This window comes from Oncorhynchus clarkii, chromosome 29 (genome assembly GCF_045791955.1).
Source record: "Oncorhynchus clarkii lewisi isolate Uvic-CL-2024 chromosome 29, UVic_Ocla_1.0, whole genome shotgun sequence".
Classification (NCBI taxonomy): Eukaryota; Metazoa; Chordata; class Actinopteri; order Salmoniformes; family Salmonidae; genus Oncorhynchus; species Oncorhynchus clarkii.
In genome coordinates this window covers 20,364,453-20,388,435 of record NC_092175.1, presented here as the reverse complement: position 1 = coordinate 20,388,435, position 23,983 = coordinate 20,364,453, and the positions used below count along the sequence as shown (strand labels likewise).

General features: G+C 44.2%; 1 protein-coding gene across 2 annotated transcripts in view; it reads left to right on the top strand.

The window, feature by feature from the left end:
* The window catches only part of LOC139388717 (tyrosine-protein kinase ABL1-like), a 62,099-nt gene that overhangs the window by 27,534 nt on the left and 10,582 nt on the right, over nucleotides 1-23,983 (top strand). Inside the window, exons 1-2 of one of the 2 annotated variants that reach the window (XM_071135575.1) lie at nucleotides 4,386-5,407; nucleotides 21,879-22,043. In XM_071135575.1, coding sequence (XP_070991676.1) covers nucleotides 5,212-5,407; nucleotides 21,879-22,043 — 361 coding nt within the window. In that variant the 5' untranslated portion in view covers nucleotides 4,386-5,211. Of the gene's footprint in view, nucleotides 1-4,385; nucleotides 5,408-21,878; nucleotides 22,044-23,983 lie in introns of those variants that run through there. The other variant, XM_071135574.1, reaches the window with a different exon arrangement.

Genomic DNA, 23,983 nt, shown 5'->3' with positions numbered 1-23,983 from the left:
GTTTGCCTGCATTAAAGTCCCCGGCTACTAGGAGTGCAACTTCTGGATGAGGATTTTCTTGTTTGCTTATGGCCTTATACAGCTCGTTGAGTGCAGTCTTAGTGCCAGCATCTGTTTGTGGTGATAAATAGACCGCTATGAATAATATAGATGAGAACTCTCTTGCTAGATAGTGTGGTCTACAGTTTGTTTTCCAGTGATTGAACGTTGGCCAATAGAACTGATGGTAGAGGAGATTTACTCACTCGCCTCAGAATCCTCACAAGGCACCCCGACCTTCTCCCTCTGTATTTCTGCCTTTTCTTCCTGCGAATGACGGGGATTTGTGCCTGGTCTCCGGAAAGCAGTATACCTTGCGCGGTGGATTCATTAAAGAATAAGTATTTGTCCAGTTCGAGGTGAGTAAACGCTGTTCTGATGTCCAGCAGTTATTTTTGTCCGTAAGAGACGGTAGCAGCAACTTTATGTACTAAATAAGTTACAAACAATTCGGGAAAAACAAACAAAATTGCACAGTTTTTAAGTAGCCTGTAAAACTGCAGCCATCCCCTCCGGTGCCATTATGGACCATCTCCTTTGCGTAGAGTTGATCAGGCTCTTGATTGTGGCCTGGGGAATGTTGTCCCACTCCCCTTCAATGGCTGTGCGATGTTGCTGGATATTGGTGGGAACTGGAACACGTGTAGATCCAGAGCATCCCAGACATGCTCAATGGGTGGCATGTCTGGTGAGTATGCCGGCCATGGAAGAACTGGGACATTTTCAGCTTCCAGGAAATGTGTACAGATCCTTGTGACGTGGGGCTGTGCATTATCATGCTGAAACATGAGGTAATGGCGGTGGATGAATAGCATGACAATGGGCCTCAGGATCTCGGCACGGTATTTCTATGCATTCAAATTCCCATCGATAAAGTGCAATTATTGACGACAAGCATGCAGATGAGCTTCCCCGAGATGGTGTCTGACAGTTTGTGCATAAATTCTTTAGTTGTACAAATCCGCAGTTTCATCAGCTGTCCGGGTGGCTGGTCTTGGATGATCCCAACGGTGAAGAAGAGAATATGGAGTTCCTGGGCTGGCATGGTTATACATGCTCTGCGGTTGTGAGGCCGGTTTAATGTACTGCCAAATTCTCTAAAATGACATTGGAGGTGGCTTACGATAGAGAAATTAAAATAAAATGTCTGGCAACAGCTTTGGTGGACATAACTGCAGTCAGCATGCGAATTGCACACTCCTTCAACTTGAGACATTGGCATTGTGTGTGACACAACTGCTCATTTCAGTGGCCTTTTATTGTCCCCAGCACAAGGTGCACCTGTGTAATGAGCATGCTGTTTAATCAGCTTCTTGATTTGCCACTCCTGTCAGGTGGATGGATTATTTTGGCAAAGGAGAAATGCTCACTAACAGGGATATAAACAAATTTGTGCACCAAATTTGAGAGAAGTAAGCTTTTTTGTGCATATGTGACATTTCTGGGAAGTCATGGGACTAACACTTTACATGTTGCCTTTTATATTTTTGTTCAGTGTAGCCATCACTGTTTGATCAAGCGCTCTTGCTCCTTAGCTAGCAACGAGTTACAAGCTAGCAGCAATTTTTAGCTAGTGCAGTTCATGTTGAAAGTGTTCGTTTATTGACTTCAGAACCATGCACATAACACCTTTACTAGTCTTGATGCCAGTATTTACTTCAGCTCCCGTTTGGGTAATGTCTCTTCTGGCCACCTTGATCATGGTTCCCGCAGTACTGACAGCTGTGTTGTTGACATGACAACTCGGCCAGAGTTCCTAACCTTTGAAATGGATCATGTGACAAAGCATTCGTTTTTAATTGGCTGTTGATTGGCTGTTGCAAACTCGAAATATTTCAGCTGGATGCATCCGAGTTGCAGATTAATTGCAGGCTTATTACGGTTTTCACCAATCAAGAAGCAACTCGGTTACAAGCCACACAATTTCTGTGCAAGTTGCGTTGTGTAACTGCAGCCTTAGACTTTTTTGGGCAGTAAACATACAGTTGAAGTCGGAAGTTTACATACACCTTAGCCAAATACATTTAAACTCAGTTTTTCACAATTCCTGACATTTAATCCTAGTAAAAATTCCCTGTCTTAGGTCAGTTAGGATCACCACTTAATTTTAAGAATGTGAAATGTCAGAATAATAGTAGAAAGAATGATTCACTTCAGCTTTTATTACTTTCACAACATTCCCAGTGGGTCAGAAGTTTACATACACTCAATTAGTATTTGGTAGCATTGTCTTTAAATTGTTTAACTTGGGTCAAACAGTTCGGGTAGCCTTGCACAAGCTTCCCACAATAAGTTGGGTGAATTTTGGCCCATTCCTCCTGACAGAGCTGGTGTAACTGAGTCAGGTTTGTAGGCCTCCTTGCTCGCACACGCTTTTTCAGGGATGGCGTTCTTTGGCTTGCAAGCATCCCCCTTTTTTCTCAACATAACGATGGTCATTATGGCAAAACAGTTTTATTTTGTTTCATCAGACCAGAGGACATTTCTCCAAAAAGTACGATCTTTGTTCACATGTGCAGTTGCAAACTGTAGTCTGGCTTTTTTTATGGTGGTTTTGGAGCAGTGGCTTCTTCCTTGCTGAGCGGCCTTCCAGGTTATGTCGATATAGGACTCGTTTTACTGTGGATATGGATACTTTTGTACCTGTTTCCTCCAGCATCTTCACAAGGTCCTTTGCTGTTGTTCTGGGATTGATTTGCATTTTTCGCACCAATGTACCTTCATCTCTAGGAGACAGAATGCTTCTCCTTCCTGAGCGGTAGGACGGCTGCGTGGTCCCATGGTGTTTATACTTGCGTACTATTGTTTGTACAGATGAATGTGGTACCTTCAGGCCTTTGGAAATTACTCCCAAGGATGAACCAGACTTGTGGAGGTCTACAATTTTTGCAACTGGATCCTGGAGGTCTTGGCTGATTTCTTTTGATTTTCCCATGATGTCAAGCAAAGAGGCACTGAGTTAGAAGGTAGGCCTTGAAATACATCCACAGGTACACCTCCAATTGACTCAAATCATGTCAATTAGCCTATCAGAAGCTTCTAAAGCCATGACATCATTTTCTGCAATTTTCCAAGCTGTTTAAAGGCACAGTCAACCTAGTGTATGTAAACTTCTGACCCGCTGGAATTGTGATACAGGGAGTTAGTTATAAGTGTAATAATCTGTCTGTAAACAATTGTTGGAAAAATGACTTGTGTCGTGCACAAAGTAGATGTCCTAACCGACTTGCCAAAACTATAGTTTGTTAACAAGACATTTGTGGAGTGGTTGAAAAACGAGTTTTAATGACTCCAACCTAAGTGTATGTAAACTTCCGACTTCAACTGTCAGTCCCGAAATGATTATCAATTTTTTATTTCACCTTTATTTAACCAGGTAGGCCAGTTGAGAACAAGTTTTAATTTACAACTGAAACCTGGCCAAGATAAAGCAAAGCAGTGCGACAAAATAACAGTTACACATGGGATAAACAAACGTACAGTCAATAACAATAGTAACATTGTTACAATTGTCTTCCTTGGTGGCATGTTATCACCTTCTATACCACTGACTCGCCTTTTTATAGACGGGATTGACTACAGCAACAGACTCCTGGCCTATATTCAGTCAATTGTCCTCCTTTTCCTTATGATTGGAAATTTCAGTGAGCGTGTTAGCCAGCTAGCATGCTTCTGGGCTGTGGACTGACAGATCTAAGGTTCCAGCCAGTCTGGAGTCACCCGCTGAAGTGGTATTACACACACTTGAATGTAGCGTCTGCTTAAAGGCAAGGAAAGTGAATCAGCGGTTTTGAGGGATACTGGTCTTGACTGAAGTCAAAAATCTATCCAAAGAATACCTATATTTAACATTGCCTTTCTATAGCGGTAACTCTTAATTTGCACCCACTCTGCACCTTTTATTGTCAATGTTCTGGTTTGGAGAGACCATGTGGGCATACCTGTTTTATAGTCTATTCATTCTAATGACTTTTGTTGATAACATTTCATGGCATAAGATGCTGAAGAATGACACAACCAATCCTTGAGTTCAGTATGGCCACTGTAAAGACAGCTGAGGGAAGACGGGGATAGAGAAAGGCATGTCGCAAGAGTGCCTGACTAATGCCAATGATTCTTTGTTCCTCACAGAAACGGCCAACCATTCACTCCGTAGAAGCACATGGCCCTGCATGTTTCTTTTTAGATTAAAGTTTTTTTTTATCAGTTGAGATATTAGATTTCACAATTATTGCAGTTCACCTCCAGTTGAAACAGCCCTGGGCAATTTAACCTTATTTGAGCAGTGTAAAAAGTTAAGGGGGGGGGGCTCAGGGGAATAGCGTACTTTCCTCTGTTATCTGATTGCAGAATAGCTCCCTACTCCGAGCTCAAGCTTTTGTGCTTTTAAAAAGCCAGGCGGCTTCCAGACCCTGTTCTTTAACCTGTAAGCATTTCAGATCTGAGTAAGAGAAAGGGGGAAACTGAGGGAGAGAAGAAGTGGGGGTGGGGGTTTGAAGTGTTGGAGAAGGGTTTTTTGAAAAAGTGTCTTGTGGCTCTCCAACAGAAGGACAAAGAGAAACATCTGACTGGATCTTTCACAGTTGTAACTTCAAATTTGGTTGTCAACAGAGGTTTCATCTGTCTCCTTTGGATGTGTTTTTTTGCATACTGTTTCTGTTTGCGTTCCTCTTGGTGTGTGTGTGTGTGTGTGTGTGTGTGTGTGTGTGTAGAGTAGTTCTTGCTCTCTTGTGTGTTGTGGGAGGGCCCAGCCATCTGATGTCGTTCAGTGCAGCAAGCAGAGCCTGAAAGAGGCCCTTTGTTGTCAGGCTGTAGCACGAGTCCCTGTGCTTCTCATGCTAACGGACATACACACACGCACACACCGGGGACAGGAGAGAGAATGGCACCATCCAAACTGCCCTACTGCCCGCTCAACTGACATATCCGCATGTCCAGCCAGCTTTCGGCCAGAACGGACGCACTTTTGGGTCGCTTCTGCCTCCTCCGGAAAGGAGCTAACCAAGCCAGAGAGAAAAAAAGATGGAGCCGCTTAGACTACAAAGTTTGTAGACTTTGCGGGCAGCACAGAGTTCGCTTTTGTTTGGTGGAATAGAGGAGAGAAAAGGGGGTCACAACAGCCAAAGATTCTGAGAGGAGAAAAGCAGAATTCCTTTTGTTATTTGTCTTTTCATGACAGGCCTGGGGAAGTTTTTTTCTGTTGATCTGCCAGCAAAAGGAAACATAAGGGACACTGAGCTGATAAACAAACAGCATTTTTCAAGTGGAAGCGAAAGAAAGCAAATGAAAATGTTGGAGATTTGCCTGAAATTGGTGGGGTGTAAATCTAAGAAAGGCCTCTCGTCCTCCTCCAGCTGCTACTTGGAAGGTAAGAATTCGAGGAACGACAGTAGGGGGTTGGTATGGAGTATAAGGGGGGTTGTTTTGGGTTTGATTCTTAGAGAAAGACAAAGATGGTCAGAGAAGGAGATGACACTGTAGGGGAGTTAGTTGCGCTGGGAAGGGGGAGAGAACGTAGCGCATCTTCTCCCTCTATCTCTCCGTGTGAGGCCTCTGGCGTTCCTCTGGAAAGCGGAGGGGGAGACCATCAGGGAGAGGGAACGTAGTGCATCTTCTCCCTCTATCTCTCCGTGTGAGGCCTCTGGCGTTCCTCTGGAAAGCGGAGGGGGAGACCATCAGGGAGAGGGAACGTAGTGCATCTTCTCCCTCTATCTCTCTGTGTGAGGCCTCTGGCGTTCCTCTGGAAAGCGGAGGGGGAGACCATCAGGGAGAGGGAACGTAGTGCATCTTCTCCCTCTATCTCTCCGTGTGAGGCCTCTGGCGTTCCTCTGGAAAGCGGAGGGGGAGACCATCAGGGAGAGGGAACGTAGTGCATCTTCTCCCTCTATCTCTCTGTGTGAGGCCTCTGGCGTTCCTCTGGAAAGCGGAGGGGGAGACCATCAGGGAGAGGGAACGTAGTGCATCTTCTCCCTCTATCTCTCTGTGTGAGGCCTCTGGCGTTCCTCTGGAAAGCGGAGGGGGAGACCATCAGGGAGAGGGAACGTAGTGCATCTTCTCCCTCTATCTCTCTGTGTGAGGCCTCTGGCGTTCCTCTGGAAAGCGGAGGGGGAGACCATCAGGGAGAGGGAACGTAGTGCATCTTCTCCCTCTATCTCTCTGTGTGAGGCCTCTGGCGTTCCTCTGGAAAGCGGAGGGGGAGACCATCAGGGAGAGGGAACGTAGTGCCTCTTCTCCCTCTATCTCTCTGTGTGAGGCCTCTGGCGTTCCTCTGGAAAGCGGAGGGGGAGACCATCAGGGAGAGGGAAGCCAGACACTGGCTTGCTGCAGAGGAAAGAAGAGGGATGAGAGAATACAAGGAAATCTGACTCCAGGCTGGGCTCGTTTTTACTTTTGTTTGAGGGTTTCATCTAAATCTACGCTTTCCTTTTCACTCTTTGCTAAGATTTGCATCTTGTTTATTGTTTTTCTACATTGAGTGCAAAGAAAAGTTGAACTGAGTTATAGAGTTTTAAGACTTACCGGCCTTATAGTGTACCATTGTAATTATTTTCCAAGCCTACACTCGGCCTTACTTTAAACAAAGATGAGCTAAATAGATTAGCCTGAATCAAAGATGAATGAAATTTGAGGAAATCCATGTACTAAGGATTGCGCAACGAAATGATTTAATAGACAATATACTGTAGTCCTGGAACACTTTCCAGCAAAGTAGATGTTGATCAATAACTTTTTAAACGCACATTTTCATATAGCGGTGGTTACACACACACACAGACCAAAAATGAAAGAGCACTCTCTAATTTGGAATAAAGTTGAATGTATTTCTGGAAAAACATGAGCAATTCTCTCTTTGGAGGGATATCCACTTATTGAATTTGCAATAAGTTAAGTAGCCCCAAATTGACCCTTCTTTCTGTTTACATTACTCATAGCCTTGTGTGGCAAATTCTTCTGCAGTCAAAATAAAGCCTAGCATTTTACACCTGTCCTTCTCTGTGTGGCAGGTTCACTCACCCTCATGTCTGGTGTACCAATGTTTGACCTAATCACAGTCGAGCTGGGGGGAGAACTAGTCAACAGAAGGCATCAGATCCAGATAGGACCTTTAAACAGTGGTTAGACCTCCAGATCTTAGGCTTGATCCAGCGTCAAGCTCTTTGTCACCCATCACAGGTGTCGACAGCGAGGTGATGCTACAGAATCGCCCAAGCGTGAGTCCTTTTCCCTCCCTCCAACTTCGCCTCATGTGGCTTGGTTCTACGTCATGGAACTTGACTGTTGTTTGGATTCTTATGGCCCTAGTCACTATGTTTTGATCTCAGAGGTCAAGGAGGTAGTGATGAACTCCACTTGGCCAATCTCTGTATCCCCTGTTCTGTCAGTGTGTTTTAATTCATCCCTGTTGCTCATACCAACTCTGTCATAGCTGTCAAGAGTTCCACACATATTTAATCACTGCTGGATGCATTATCTCCCCCAGTGATCCAGCCAGGATATGCTGTAATCCCAGCCTCTCCACTAGCAACTGCTGTTTCCCTTTTCCCTTTCTTTCTTGCCTCATTTGAAGTCTTATTCCATTTCTCCCCCCCCCCCCTCTCTCTATCTCTCTCTCCCTCTTGCTCTCTCTCAGTATGCTGCCATGTCATGCAGTATGTCTCAGTCTGCTGTCACTCCTCACTAAGAGCAAAGGTATTTGAGGTTTGTAAAATGGACATGTGTAGGCGGGGTGAGCTGTTAGTACCCACACACTTATGACCAGTCTATCCCCTCCTCCACCTCCTTCCTCTCATTTCTTATCCACTACACTCATATGTATCTCCCTCCATCTCTTATTTCCTCACCCGACAACCCCCGCCTGCCCATATTCTTTCTACAAAATCTAAGCGTTTATCTTTTGCGGATTGAATCATAGCCTTGGAGTTCAATTGTTTTCAGTCGCTCACTAAGAAATCAAGCTGTCATTCCTCATGTTTGCACTTGAAGTCTATAGTTGGAAAGATACCAGTTCTGTTTTGAGATTTTTGGTTTGGGTCATTCTCAAATGTCCAGAATGATTATAGATTGAGAGACCTTTTCTGCTCATTGTCTGAATGGTGAAGTTTTGCTCTGCAATCACACTCCGCTGTTAACAGGACACCCTCTACCACAAGGGTCTTCAATTCAAGGGGCTTTATTGGCATGGGAAACATATGTTAACATTTCCAAAGCAAGTGAAGTAGATAATATACAAAAGTGAAATAAACAATAACAAATTAACAGTTAACATTACACTCAGCCGTTCCAAAAGAATAAAGACATTACAAATGTCATATCATGTGTATATACACTGCTCAAAAAAATAAAGGGAACACTAAAATAACACATCCTAGATCTGAATGAATGAAATATTCTTATTAAATACTTTTTTCATTACATAGTTGAATGTGCTGACAACAAAATCACACAAAAATTATCAATGGAAATCAAGTGTATCAACCCATGGAGGTCTGGATTTGGAGTCACACTCAAAATTAAAGTGGAAAACCACACTACAGGCTGATCCAACTTTGATGTAATGTCCTTAAAACAAGTCAAAATGAGGCTCAGTAGTGTGTGTGGCCTCCACGTGCCTCTATGACCTCCCTACAACGCCTGGGCATGCTCCTGATGAGGTGGTGGATGGTCTCCTGAAGGATCTCCTCCCAGACCTGGACTAAAGCATCCGCCAACTCCTGGACAGTCTATGGTGCAACGTGGCGTTGGTGGATGGAGCAAGACATGATGTCCCAGATGTGCTCAATTGGATTCAGGTGTGGGGAACGGGCGGGCCAGTCCATAGCATCAATGCCTTCCTCTTGCAGGAACTGCTGACACACTCCAGCCACATGAGGTCTAGCATTGTCTTGCATTAGGAGGAACCCAGGGCCAACCGCACCAGCATATGGTCTCACAAGGGGTCGGAGGATCTCATCTCTGTACCTAATGGCAGTCAGGCTACCTCTGGCGAGCACATGGAGGGCTTTGCAGCCCCCCAAAGAAATGCCACCCCACACCATGACTGGCCCACCGCCAAACCGGTCATGCTGGAGGATGTTGCAGGCAGCAGAACGTTCTCCACGAGGTCTCCAGACTCTGTCAAATCTGTCACGTGCTCAGTGTGAACCTGCTTTCATCTGTGAAGAGCACAGGGCGCCAGTGGCGAATTTGCCAATCTTGGTGTTCTCTGGCAAATGCCAAACGTCCTGCACGGTGTTGGGCTGTAAGCACAACCCCCACAATTGGTCCACTCACACAGACAGCATCGTGAAGAAGGCGCAGCAGCGCCTCTTCAACCTCAGGAGGCTGAAGAAATTTGGCTTGTCACCAAAAGCACTCACAAACTTCTACAGATGCACAATCGAGAGCATCCTGGCGGGCTGTATCACCGCCTGGTATGGCAACTGCACCTCCCTCAACCGTAAGGCTCTCCAGAGGGTAGTGAGGTCTGCACAACGCATCACCGGGGGCAAACTACCTGCCCTCCAGGACACCTACACCACCCGATGTCACAGGAAGGCCATAAAGATCATCAAGGACAACAACCACCCGAGCCACTGCCTGTTCACCCCGCTATCATCCAGAAGGCGAGGTCAGTACAGGTGCATCAAAGCTGGGACCGAGTGACTGAAAAACAGCTTCTATCTCAAGGCCATCGGCCTGTTAAACAGCCACCACTAACACTGAGTGGCTGCTGCCAACACACTGACACTGACTCAACTCCAGCCACTTTAATAATGGGAATTGATGGGAAATGATGTAAATATATCACTAGCCACTTTAAACAATGCTACCTTATATAATGTTACTTACCCTACATTATTCATCTCATATGCATACGTATATACTGTACTCTATATCATCGACTGTATCCTTATGTAATACATGTATCACTAGCCACTTTAAACTATGCCACTTTGTTTACATACTCATCTCATTTGTACATACTGTACTCGATATCATCTACTGTATCTTGCCTATGCTGCTCTGTACCATCACTCATTCATATATCCTTATGTACATATTCTTTATCCCCTTACACTGTGTACAAGACAGTAGTTTTGGAATTGTTAGTTAGATTACTGCATTGTCGGAACTAGAAGCACAAGCATTTCGCTACACTCGCATTAACATCTGCTAACCATGTGTATGTGACAAATAAAATTTGATTTGATTTGATTTGGACGTCGGGCCCTCATACCACCCTCATGGAGTCTGTTTCTGACCGTTTGAGCAGACACATGCACATTTGTGGCCTGCTGGAGGTCATTTTGCAGGGCTCTGGCAGTGCTCCTCCTGCTCCTCCTTGCACAAAGGTGGAGGTAGCTGTCCTGCTGCTGGGTTGTTGCCCTCCTACGGCCTACTCCATGCCTCCTGATGTACTGGCCTGTCTCCTGGTAGCGCCTCCATGCTCTGGACACTACTCTGACAGACACAGCAAACCTTCTTGCCACAGCTCGCATTGATGTGCCATCCTGGATGAGCTGCACTACCTGAGCCACTTGTGTGGGTTGTAGACTCCGTTTCATGCTACCACTAGAGTGAAAGCACCACCAGCATTCAAAAGTGACCAAAACATCAGCCAGGAAGCATAGGAACTGAGAAGTGGTCTGTGGTCACCACCTGCAGAACCACTCCTTTATTGGGGGTGTCTTGCTAATTGCCTATAATTTCCCATAATTTTTTTGAGCAGTGTGTGTGTATATATATATATATATATATATATATATATATATATATATATATATATATATATATATATATATATACAGTGTTGTAACAATGTACAAATGGTTAAAGTACAAAAGGGAAAATAAATAAACATAAATATAGGTTAATTTACAATGGTGTTTGTTCTTCACTGGTTTCCCTTTTCTTGTGGCAACAGGTCCCAAATATTGCTGCTATGATGGTACACTGTGGTATTTCACCCAGTAGATATGGGAGTTGAACAAAATCAGGTTTGTTTTCGAATTCTTTGTGGATCTGTAATTTTAGTGAAATATGTGTCTCTAATATGGTCATACATTTGACAGGAGGTTAGCAAGTGCAGCTCAGTTTCCACCTGATTTTGTGGGCAGTGTGCAAATAGCCTTGCTATTGAGAGCCAGGTCTGCCTATGTTCAATGAGTCTGTACATAGTCAAAGCTTTCCTTAAGTTTGGGTCATAATGGCAAGGAGAAGTAATCAACATTCTCCTTGCCAAATAAATAGATTTGGTTGATAGTTTTCCATTATTTTGACCTCCCTACTAGGCCTCGGGGGTATCCTGATTGTTATACCTTCACACTGAACACAAAGGGCACTGTTTTCTAACCCCACAGCCTCTGTAACCTGAAGGTTAGCAATGCTAACAAGTACATGTAAAATCCCATGGAGAATGCTAAATAAATGCTAATGAGCGCAGTGCAACGTTTTTAGAGTCTCTGACCTAAATTACTGTATTTTCAGGACAGACATCCCAGCTCATAATTAAATACAAGTACCTACATTTTTTTTTTTGCTGCAAACACAAAACAAATATTAGATAGCAATGCTCTTGATCCATGGGGGGATTTTGTGCTGTTACCAAACAAAGCTTGATTTTGGAAGAAGATAGCTAAGTGGTTAACTAGCTACTAAATTAAAAAAATAAACTGCAGTTGTGCATTTACCTTAATAGTTATAGTTTCTAAGATATTTAGCTGGCAACATTTTAATTGTGAATTCCATACTGTAACTAGATCACCTGGCACGTCCTGCACAACAGTGAGTGACAAGGCTCCGGTATCTCGTCGTTGTGTGCTTGTAAATAAACACCACATGACTGGGGTCTACCGGTAAGCTTCATAATGAAACATTTTGACAGGTAAAATAGAACGCAGTCTTTATCTCCTAATGTATTGCACAAGTTGACTGCCGGTATTTACTTAAAAAGTAGCTACAAATATTAAAGTTTATAAAGAAACTTCAGACACAGTTTTGATGGTATTGAAAAACCATCCCATGGCTTTTTCCAAATACCCGGGTATATGGTACACCGCCCAAGCCTACATAATTGGAATAGGAAGTGTAAACTTTAACTTAGCCTATTACAGTGCCTTGCAAAAGTATTCATCCCCCTTGGCGTTTTTCCTATTTTGTTGCATTACAACCTGTAATTTGAATGGATTTTTATGTGGATTTCATGTAGTGGACATAAACAAAATAGTCAAAATTGGTGAATTGAAATGAAAATGGAACTGGCAAGGGGGGCATTAATCAGAGAGGCAACAAAGAGACCAAAGATAACCCTGAAGGAGCTGCAAAGCTCCTCCGCGGAGAAGCCACTTTAAGCCGTACACTTCACAGAGCTGGGCTTTACAGAGGAGTGGCCAGAAGAAAGCCATTGCTTAAGAGAAAAAAAAGCAAACACGTTTGGTGTTTGCCGAAAGGCATGTGGGAGACTCCCCAAACATATGGAAGAAGGTACTCTGTTCAGATGATACTAAAATGTATATTTTTGGCCATCAAGGAAAACACTATGTCTGGCGCAAATACAACACCCTTCTCAAACCCCCTGAGAATACCATCCCCACAGTGAAGCATGGTGGTGGCAGCATCATGCTGTGGGAATGTTTTTCATTGGTAGGGACTGGGAAACTGGTCAGAATTGAAGGAATAATGGATGGCACTAAATACAGGGAAATTCTTGGGGGAAACCTGTTTCAGTCTTCCAGAGATTTGAGACTGGGACGGAGGTTCACCTTCCAGCAGGACAATGACCCTAAGCATACTGCTAAAGCAACACTCGAGTGGTTTAAGGGGAAACATTTAAATGTCTTGGACTGGCCTAGTGAAAGCCCAGGCTTCAATCTAATTGAGAATCTGTGGTATGACTTAAATATTGCTGTACACCAGCAGAACCAATCCAACGTGAAGGAACTGGAACAGTTTTGCCTTGAAGAACGGGCAAAAATCCCAGTGGCTAGATGTGCCAAGCTTATCGAGACATACCCCAAGAGACTTACAGCTGTAATTGCTACAAAAGGTGGCTCTACAAAGTATTGACTTTGGGGGGGGGGGGGGTGAATAGTTATGCACGCTCAAGTTTTCAGTTTTTTTGTCTTATTTCTAGCTTGTTTCACAATAAAAAAATATTTTGCATCTTCAAAGTGGTAGGCATGTTGTGTATCTCAAATGATACAACCCCCCCAAAAAAATCTATTTTCATTCCAGATTGTAAGGCAACAAAATAGGAAAAATGCCAAGGGGGTTGAATACTTTCGCAAGCCACTGTACATGCTGACTAGACCGGGCACACGTCTGCCATCACGCGCATGTTGATTTTGTCCATCCACACCAGACAAGATCAGGACACCCAGGTTGTACTATCAAAACGAATTCTGAACCAACTATATTAATTTGGGGACAGGTCAAAACATATAAAATATTCATGGACATTTACAGTGCTATCAGAAAGTATTCAGACCCCTTGACTTTTTTCATTTTGTTACATCACAGCCTTATTCTAAAGTTGAATAAATTGTTTTTGTGCCCCCCTCATCAATCTATACACAATACCTCATAATGACAAAGCAAAAACAGGATTTTAAAGATTTTTGCATATTTATATAAAAAAAAAGCGAAGTATTCAGACCCTTTAATCAGTACTTGGTTGAAGCTCCTTTGGCATTGATTACAGCCTTGAGTCTTGGGTATTAAGCTACAAGCTTGGCACACCTGTATTTTTGGAGTTTCTCCCATTCTCTGCAGATCCTCTCAAGCGCTGTCAGGTTGGATGGGGAGCGTCACTGCACAGCTATTTTCAGGTCTCTCCAGAGATGTTCGATAGGGTTCAAGACCGGGCTCTGGCTGGGCCACTCAAGGACTTTGAGAGATTTCTCCCGAAGCCACTCCTGTGTTGCCTTGGCTGTGTGCTTAGGGTCGTTGTTCTCTTGGAAGGTGAACCTCCACCCCAGTCTGAGGTCCTGAGCTTTCTGGAGCAGGTTTTCATCAAGAAAATCTCTGTACTTTGCTCCGTTCATCTTTCCCTTGATCCTGATTAGTCTCCCAGTCCCTGCCGCTGAAAAACATCCCCACAGCATGATGCTTCTACCATGCTTCACCGGAGGGATGGTGCCAGGTTTCCTCCAGTCATGACGCTTGGCATTAAGGCCAAAGAGTTCAATCTTGGTTTCATCAGAGCAGAGAATCTTGGTTCTCCCTTGAGCTTTTTACTGAGGAGTGGCTTCCGTCTGGCCGCTCTACCATAAAGGCCTCATTGATGGAGTGCTGCAGAGATTGTTGCCCTTTTGGAAAGTTCTCCCATCTCCACAGAGGAACTCTGGAGCTCTGTCAGAGTGACCATCTGGGTCTTGGTCACCTCCCTGACCATGTCCCTTCTCCCCCGATTGCTCAGTTTGGCCGGGCTGCCAGCTGTAGGAAGAGTCGTGGTGGTTCCAAACTTCTTCCATTTAAGAATGATGGAGGCCACTGTGTTCTTGCTGCAGAAAGGTTTTGTAACCCTTCCACAGATCTGTGCCTCCACACAATCCTTTTCTCGGAACTCCACAGACAATTCCTTCGACCTCATGACTTGGTTTTCGTTCAGACATGCACTGTCAACTGTGGGACTTTTATATAGACAGATGTGTGCCTTTCCAAATCATGCCCATTTAACCGTTTGACAGAGTGAAACTTCTCGTTTCGCCTCTTCCCTTCTGAAATGAAAAAACTGGCATAATGGATTATGATCATTGTAGTTAATTACCACGTGTCTGTGCTTAACTAGAGTGAATATTTGCTTAGTGAAAACTACAACTCCCTTCAGCCCAGCTTCCCACATAGTTCTTGATTTCTTTCGTGAATGATTTGATTTCTCTCTAGAGACAGGTACATGTTGGGTGCACAAAAAAACAGATCTGAATGGAATTCAAATAATTGGACCGATGTCGGTCAATTAGTAATTTAATAACCCCCAAAAAACAGAATTACTGTTAATCGCTCAGCACTATTAGCTGATTTAAATGCAGTCAAGAAAGCTTACTAGCAGCCAGCGGCACTTCCCACACTGGTAGCCTATTTGCGGGTACCTTTCCAAACCCTATGTCAGATACTCCAGTGAGTGTAATTAGCTCAATATTAGGAGTTGAGAAATAATGTCGACATCATTAGAAATAAGATAAACCTCTACTCTAGGTATGCTATTCAAAATGTGTTAACTCTGTCTAAATTTTCTATTTTTTAAAATTAATGTGTGAACCTACAGTTGAATATTCCTGCTCTTCCAGTGCATAGTGCTGGGGAGCAGAACGTGTTGCGATGCCTCTGCTCTTATCTCACACTCCCCAGGAATGTTAATCATGCACATCCCTAATCTCTGTCATGTGCCCAGTTAGAGAGCCTAGTGCCCAGACTGTCAGCTGTGTGTGGTGACCATCTTTCTCAGGGGGCTCCCGAGTGGCGCAGCGGTCTAAGGCACTACAGACACCCTGGTTCGAATTCAGGCTGTATCACAACCGGCCGTAATTGGGAGTTCAATAGGGCAGCGCACAATTGGCCCAGCGTCGTCCGGGTTTGGCCGGTGTAGACCGTCATTGTAAATAAAAATTTGTTCTTAACTGACTTGCCTAGATAAACAAAAGTTTTTTTTTTTTTTTTTAAATAGAATAATTCTCCCTCAGTGGATCTCATCATGTAATGTGGCTCCTCAGTAGATCACCAAATAGCCTCCCTCTGCATTTCACCAGGTAACTCTGTTAGGGCTCAGTTAACCACCGAACACTTCTCACCTACACAAAAGGTGTTGGTTTGACATAAGATACAAATGTGGTGGCATCGGAAGAGATGGCTGTCTTTTTACGGTCCCCTAACCAATTGTGTTATTGTGTGTTTTCGCGTAATTTGTAACTTATTTTGTACATAATGTTTCTGCCACCGTCTCTTATGACCGAAAAGAGCTTCTGGATATCAGGATAGCGATTACTCCCCTTGTACTGGACCAAGATTTTTTCTTTAACGAGTCGGACGCGAAGGATTTACTCCAGACACCCGACAAGGCCCAAATCTCCGCCATTCTCAGGTGAAAGAGACCGAGATATTGGGGACATAGGTCTGGGTGCCTTTTTGAGGATCTGACGGCGAGTGGGTAATCTGCCTTTACCATCAGTCCTATAAGCCAACGTGCAATCATTGGATAACAAAATACACGAGCTACGAGCACTTATATCCTACCAACGGGATATTAAAAACTGTAATATCTTATGTTTCACCGAGTTGTGGCTGAACGATGACATGATTAACATCAAGCTGGCGGATTTTACGCTTTTTTGGCAGGATAGAATATCAGCCTCTGGTAAGACAAGGGATGGAGGTCTATGTATATTTGTAAACAACAGCTGGTGCACGAAATCTAAAGATGTCTCAAGGTTTTGATCGCCTAAGGTGTAGAGTATCTTATGATAATCTGTAGACCACCCTAGTTTTCATCTATGTTCTTCGTAGCTGTCTATTTACCACCACAAACCAATGCTGGTACTAAGACCGCACTCAATGAGCTGTATACGGTCGTAAGCAAACAGGAAAACGCTCATCCAGAGGTGGCGCTCTTAGTGGCCGGGGACTCTCATGGAGGGAAACTTATATCCGTTTTACCTCATTTCTACCACCTTTACTCCACACAAAGAGACACGTACAAAGCTCTCCCTCGCCCTCCATTTGGCAAATCTGACCATAATCCTAGCCACCTGATTCCTGCTTACAAGTAAAAACTAAAGCAGGAAGCACAAGTGACTCGGTCAATAAAAACAATGGTCAAATGAAGCAGATGCTAAGCTACAGGATTGTTTTGCTAGCACAGACTGGAATATGTTCCGGGATTCTTCCGATGGCATTGAGGAGTACACCACATCGGTCACTGGCTTCACCAATAAGTGCACTGATGACTCTTCCCCCCCCCCCTCCCCACAGTGACTGTACCTACATACTAGAGATCGACAACTTGAAATCTGCGATAATTAATTGTTCATAACAATCGGAAATAGTTTTTTTGGGGCGCCGATTTAAAAAAAATATATATATATACAGTGGGGCAAAAAAGTATTTAGTCAGCCACCAATTGTGCAAGTTCTCCCACTTAAAAAGATGAGAGACCTGTAATTTTCATCGTAGGTACACTTCAACTATGACAGACAAAATGAGGAAAAAAATCCAGAAAATCACATTGTAGGATTTTTTATGAATTTATTTGCAAATTATGGTGGAAATAAGTATTTGATCAATAACAAAAGTTTATCTCAATACTTTGTCATTGCCAACAAAGGGTATATAACAGAGGTCAAATGTTTTCTCTAAGTCTTCACAAGGTTTTCACACACTGTTGCTGGTATTTTGGCCCATTCTTCCATGCAGATCTCCTCTAGAGCAGTGATGTTTTGGGGCTGTTGCTGGGCAACACGGACTTTCAACTCCCTCCAAAGATGTTCTATGGGGTTGAGATCTGGAGACTGGCTAGGCCACTCCAAGACCTTGAAATGCTTCTTACGAAGCCACCCCTTCGTTGCCCGGGTGGTGTGTTTGGGATCATTGTCATGCTGAAAGACCCAGCCACGTTTCAACTTCAATGCCCTTGCTAATGGAAGGAGGTTTTCACTCAAAATCTCACGATACATGGCCCCATTCATTCTTTCCTTTACACGGATCAGTCGTCCTGGTCCCTTTGCAGAAAAACCGCCCCAAAGCATGATGTTTCCACCCCCATGCTTCACATTAGGTATGGTGTTCTTTGGATGCAACTCAGCATTCTTTGTCCTCCAAACATGACGAGTTGAGTTTATACCAAAAAGTTATATTTTGGTTTCATCTGACCATATGACATTCTCCCAATCTTCTTCTGGATCATCCACATGCTCTCTTGCAAACTTCAGACGGGCCTGGACATGTACTGGCTTAAGCAGGGGGACACGTCTGGCACTGCAGGATTTGAGTCCCTGGCGGCATAGCGTGTTACTGATGGTAGGCTTTGTTACTTTGGTCCCAGCTCTCTGCAGGTCATTCACTAGGTCCCCCCGTGTGGCTCTGGGATTTTTGCTCACCGTTCTTGTTATCATTTTGACCCCACGGGGTGAGATCTTGTGTGGAGCCCCAGATCGAGGGAGATTATCAGTGGTCTTGTATGTCTTCCATTTCCTAATAATTGCTCCCACAGTTGATTTCTTCAAACCAAGCTGCTTACCTATTGCAGATTCAGTCTTCCCAGCCTGGTGCAGGTCTACAATTTTGTTTCTGGTGTCCTCTGACAGCTCTTTGGTCTTGGCCATAGTGGAGTTTGGAGTGTGACTGTTTGAGGTTGTGGACAGGTGTCTTTTATACTGATAACAAGTTCAAACAGGTGCCATTAATACAGGTAACGAGTGGAGGACAGAGGAGCCTCTTAAAGAAGAAGTTACATGTCTGTGAGAGCCAGAAATCTTGCTTGTTTGTAGGTGACCAAATACTTATTTTCCACCATAATTTGCAAATAAATTCATTAAAAATCCTACAATGTGATTTTCTGGTTTTTCTTTTCTCATTTTTGCCTGTCATAGTTGAAGTGTACTTATGATGAAAATTACAGGCCTCTCTCATCTTTTGAAGTGGGAGAACTTGCACAATTGGTGGCTGACTAAATACTTTTTTGCCCCACTGTGTGTGTGTATGTGTATACATATATATATATTTTTTTTTTTATCTACTTGAGGCTAAATTGATTTTATTGATGTATTATATTAATGTATTATATTAAGTTAAAATAAGTGTTAATTCAGTATTGTTGTAATTGTCATTGTTACAAATACATTTTTTTTTTAAATCGTCCGATTAATCGGTATCGGCTTTTTTGGTCCTCCAATAATCGGTATCGGCGTTGAACAATCATAATCGGTCGACCTCTACTACATACCCCAAGCAGAAGCTATGGATTACAGGCAACATCCACACTGAGCTAAAGGGTAGAGCTGCTGCTTTCAAGGAGCGAGACTCTAACCCGGAAGCTTATTAGAAATCTTGCTATGCCCTCCGACGTACCATCAATCAGGTAAAGCGTCAATACAGGACTAAGATTGAATCGTACAACACTGGCTCCGACGCTCGTCGGATGTGGCAGAGCTTGCAAACTATCACAGACTACAAAGGGAAGCACTGCTGCGAGCTGCCCCGTGACACGAGCCTACCAGACGAGCTAAATTACTTATATGATCGCTTCGAGGCAAGTAACACTGAAACATGCACGAGAGCATCAGCTGTTCTAGACGACGGTGTGATCACGCTCTTCGTAGCCGATGTGAGTAAGAACTTTTAAACAGGTCAACATTCACAAGGCCGCAAGGCCAGACGGATTACCAGGATGTATACTCCGAGCATGCGCTGACCAACTGGCATGTGTCTTCACTGACATTTTCAACCTGTCCCTGACTGAGTCTGTAATACCAACACGTTTCAAGCAGACCACCATAGTCCCTGTGCCCAAGAACACTAAGGTAACCTGCCTAAATGAATACTCACGTCTGCAGCCATGAAGTTCTTTGAAAGGCTGGTCATGGCTCACATCAACACCATCATCCCAGAAACCCCAGACCCACTCCAATTTGCATACCGCCCCAACAGATCCACAGATGTTGCAATCTCTATTGCACTCCACTATGCCCTTTCCCACCTTGACAAAAGGAACACCTATGTGAAAATGTTATTCATCTCAGCGTTCAACACCGTAGTGCCCACAAAGCTTATCACTAAGCTAAGGACCATGGGACTAAACACCTCCCTCTGCAACTGAATCCTGAACTTCCTGACAGGCCGCCCCAGGTGGTAAGGGTAGGCAACAACACATCTGCCACACTGATCCTCAACACAGGGGCCCCTCAAGGGTGTGTAGTCAGTCCCCTTCTGTCTCCCTGTTCACTCATGACTGCATGGCCAGGCACGACTCCAACACCACCATTAAGTTTGCCGATGACACAACAGTGGTAGGCCTGATCACCGACAACAATGAGACCGCCTATAGGGAGGTCAGAGACCTAGCCGTGTGGTGCCAGGACAACAATCTCTCAAGACAAAGGAGAGGATTGTGGACTACAGGAAAAGGAGGGCCGAGCACGCCCCTATTCTCATCGACAGGGCTGTAGTAGAGCAGGTTGAGAGCTTCAAGTTCCTTGGTGTCCACATCAACAACAAACAATCATGGTCCAAACACACCAAGACAGTCGGGAAGAGGGCACGACAAAGCCTATTCCCCCTCAGGAGACTGAAAAGATCTGGCATGGGTCCTCAGATCCTCAAAAGGTTCTACAGCTGCACCATCGAGAGCATCCTGACTGATTGCATCACTGCCTGGTATGGCAACTGCTCAGCCTCCAACCGCAAGGTGGTACATCACTGGGGCCAAGCTTCCTGCCATCCAGGACCTCAGGCGGTGTCAGAGGAAGGCCCTAAAAATTGTCAGACTCCAGCCACCCAAGTCATAGACTGTGCTCTCTGCTACTGCACGGCAAGCGGTACCGGAGCGCCAAGTCTAGGTCCAAAAGACTTCTTAACAGCGTCTACCCCTCAAGCCATAAGACTCCTGAACAGCTAATCAAATTACTACTCAGCCTATTGGCATTGCCCCCCCCCCCCCATTGTTGGCTAAGGGCTTGTAAGTAAGCATTTCCCTGTTGTATTCGGCACATGTGACAAACTTTGATTTGAGATAAAAATCATAACAATCAAGGATCCGTGCTCTGCCAGGGTTCAATATATCACAGCATGCCTTTCTCTTGAATTTAATATTTTACTCATAGCTTTTGTCCTTTCTCTCGGGTATCTCTATGGCCTCGGCAGATGATCAAATGCTTCTCTCTGGTCCTACTGCCCGAGCTGAGGACATGTGTTGTGAGAGATGCAAGGTGTGAATGTGTGCTGACAGAGGAGCCACAAAATGAAGTCACTGTGTGGGCCAGCCGGGGTTCAGTAAAAATTCCGTCTTCTATCTCTTTCCCTTTCTCTTTCCTTCTCTATATTTCCACCTCCCTGCAACTTATTCCAGTTCTGGTAACCTTGACGTAGCATCCAAAGCCCTCTGAGTCACATTATTTGAGTATAATGAGCGTAATCTGTGGCTGAAGTGTCGATTATCTCTTACGGTGTTATTCCAGTCCTAATTGGAAGCTTAACGCAGCTCGAAATTCCCCTCTCACCACAAAATTATGATGGGCCAACTCTTATTGGAGAGTCTTGTTATTGAAAACAAAGTCTTAAAATTGAAAGGAAAGCCTGGAACTCCAGGAAATGAATCGTACAGGTGGTAGAGAGGTGGACTACGTTATTGGACTTCATTACTGTTGCTGCCTTTAATACCATAGTCAAATCACAGTAGCTGTGCAGTCCAGGACAATGGTGCAACCATGAAACCTTTTTCGGGGAAATGTTCCTTCGATGTGACGTGGGGTGGTTCTCTGGAGTATATATTGTTTTAAATACACAGAACGCACACAGGTGTGAATGTGTTTGTGTGTGTCCATGGAATAGACTGAAGCAGTGACAATACCTGTTCTGAAATGCCAGCGCATTGACATAGTTTTTTCTGCTTTCTCTGTTTGTATTTGATGGGTGCAAGTCTGTTTCTGCTCTCTTGCCAAATCCTGATGGATTTGACGTTATTCCAGGTGTGGAAAGAAAGCTAAACAGACTGGACCCCAGGCTATGTTTCTTTGACAAGGTGATAGGAAGGATATTCGCCTGATTAGTTGTTGGTTTATTTAACACGGATCTGATCGACTCTCCAGATCTCTCTTTTTTCCCCCAAAGTCCACTTGTTTAATAGATAAAGACCTGTCTGATGTGTGTTCCAGAAGCTCTCCAGAGACCAGACTTTGAGCCCCAGGGTCTGACCGAAGCGGCCCGCTGGAACTCCAAAGAAAATCTTTTGGCCGGACCCAGCGAGAATGACCCCAACTTGTTTGTTGCTCTTTATGACTTTGTGGCCAGTGGGGACAACACTCTCAGCATAACTAAAGGTAAGAAAATGGTGTGTGTATGTGGGGAGACGAGAGATTCTCTTGGTGGGAGTTGGGATCAATATCCTAAAATTCTTGTCAATTCAGGAATTGAGTTTCACTACTATGACGTGACATGAAATGGAACAGCCCCCAGCTCTGCGCTGTGAGTCTGTCTCTGTGAGTCTGTCTCTGTGAGTCTGTCTCTGTGAGTCTGTCTCTGTGAGTCTGTCTCTGTGAGTCTGTCTCTGTGAGAATATATTCATTTTCCATCCAGACAGCTGTCAGAAAACCGTTTCTGTGCTCTGAAACGATTAACAATAAAACCGTCCATCATAGCCCAGAGAGCATCAGGCTTTGTGAAAATACTCCCTCTGGGCATATTGTGGTCAGGGATCTGCCTCAGTCACTGGTCATGGGGTCAATGTGCAATACGGCCCTCAGCAGCAGCAGTTAAACAGGACAGACAGTATGCGTGAGCATGATTGTTTTTCTTTTCCTTAAACTTGTGACTGTGCTGAGATGGGTACAGTGTCCTCCCAGGGGGATGGGGAGGGTTTAGAGGGTGACATATCTGACTGGAAATCCACATACTTGCGTCCCGTTCCCTATCTCTCCCTGTGACGCTCACATCCTGGCTGTCCGCTCACACACAAGTTCTTTCCAATGGAGCAGCTGGAAAACCATTGCAGGAGAGAGTGTGATGGAGGATGGGATGTAGAGATTCACTTTAAAGGACCAGGAAATACAGATCCCAAAAATGTTAAAAATGTTATGTAATATATGAAATAAGGTATTTTTTTATTTTTAATTTAACCTTTATTTAACTATGCAAGTCAGTTAAGAACCAATTGTTATTTACAATCGTGGCCTGGCAAAAGGCCTCCTGTGGGGACAGGGGTTGGGATAAAAAAAAAAATATATATATAGATGGATAGATATATATATATACAGCATGGCAGCAACACATGACAACACAGCATGGCAGCAACACATGACAACACAGCATGGCAGCAACACATGACAACACAGCATGGCAGCAACACATGACAACACAGCATGGCAGCAACACATGACAACACAGCATGGCAGCAACACATGACAACACAGCATGGCAGCAACACATGACAACACAGCATGGCAGCAACACATGACAACACAGCATGGCAGCAACACATGACAACACAGCATGGCAGCAACACATGACAACACAGCATGGCAGCAACACATGACAACACAGCATGGCAGCAACACATGACAACACAGCATGGCAGCAACACATGACAACACAGCATGGCAGCAACACATGACAACACAGCATGGCAGCAACACATGACAACACAGCATGGCAGCAACACATGACAACACAGCATGGCAGCAACACATGACAACACAGCATGGCAGCAACACATGACAACACAGCATGGCAGCAACACATGACAACACAGCATGGCAGCAACACATGACAACACAGCATGGCAGCAACACATGACAACACAGCATGGCAGCAACACATGACAACACAGCATGGCAGCAACACATGACAACACAGCATGGCAGCAACACATGACAACACAGCATGGCAGCAACACATGAGGAAGGTATCAAGTCAGTTTGAGTCAAAAGGCTCAAGTCCAAGTTAAGTCCCGAGTCATTGGTGTTAAAGTCGAGTTGCAAGTCATCATATTTGAGACTCAAGTCCACACCTCTGGTAGTAACACAACATGACAACAACATGGCAGCAGCCCAACATGGTAGCAGCACAAAACATGGTACAAATCTAATTTATGTAGTCATGTCATTTATAATTTTGGGGATAAGCTTACTTCTTAATTAAAGAGTTGGGTTAGATTCTTCCAAGTTATTCAGTCCCAGATGAATCTTAAAGTTTAGAAATAAGTATATTAACAGCTATTGAAAATAGTATTATTGTAGTTTTATGCTGAGCCACTATGTAAACT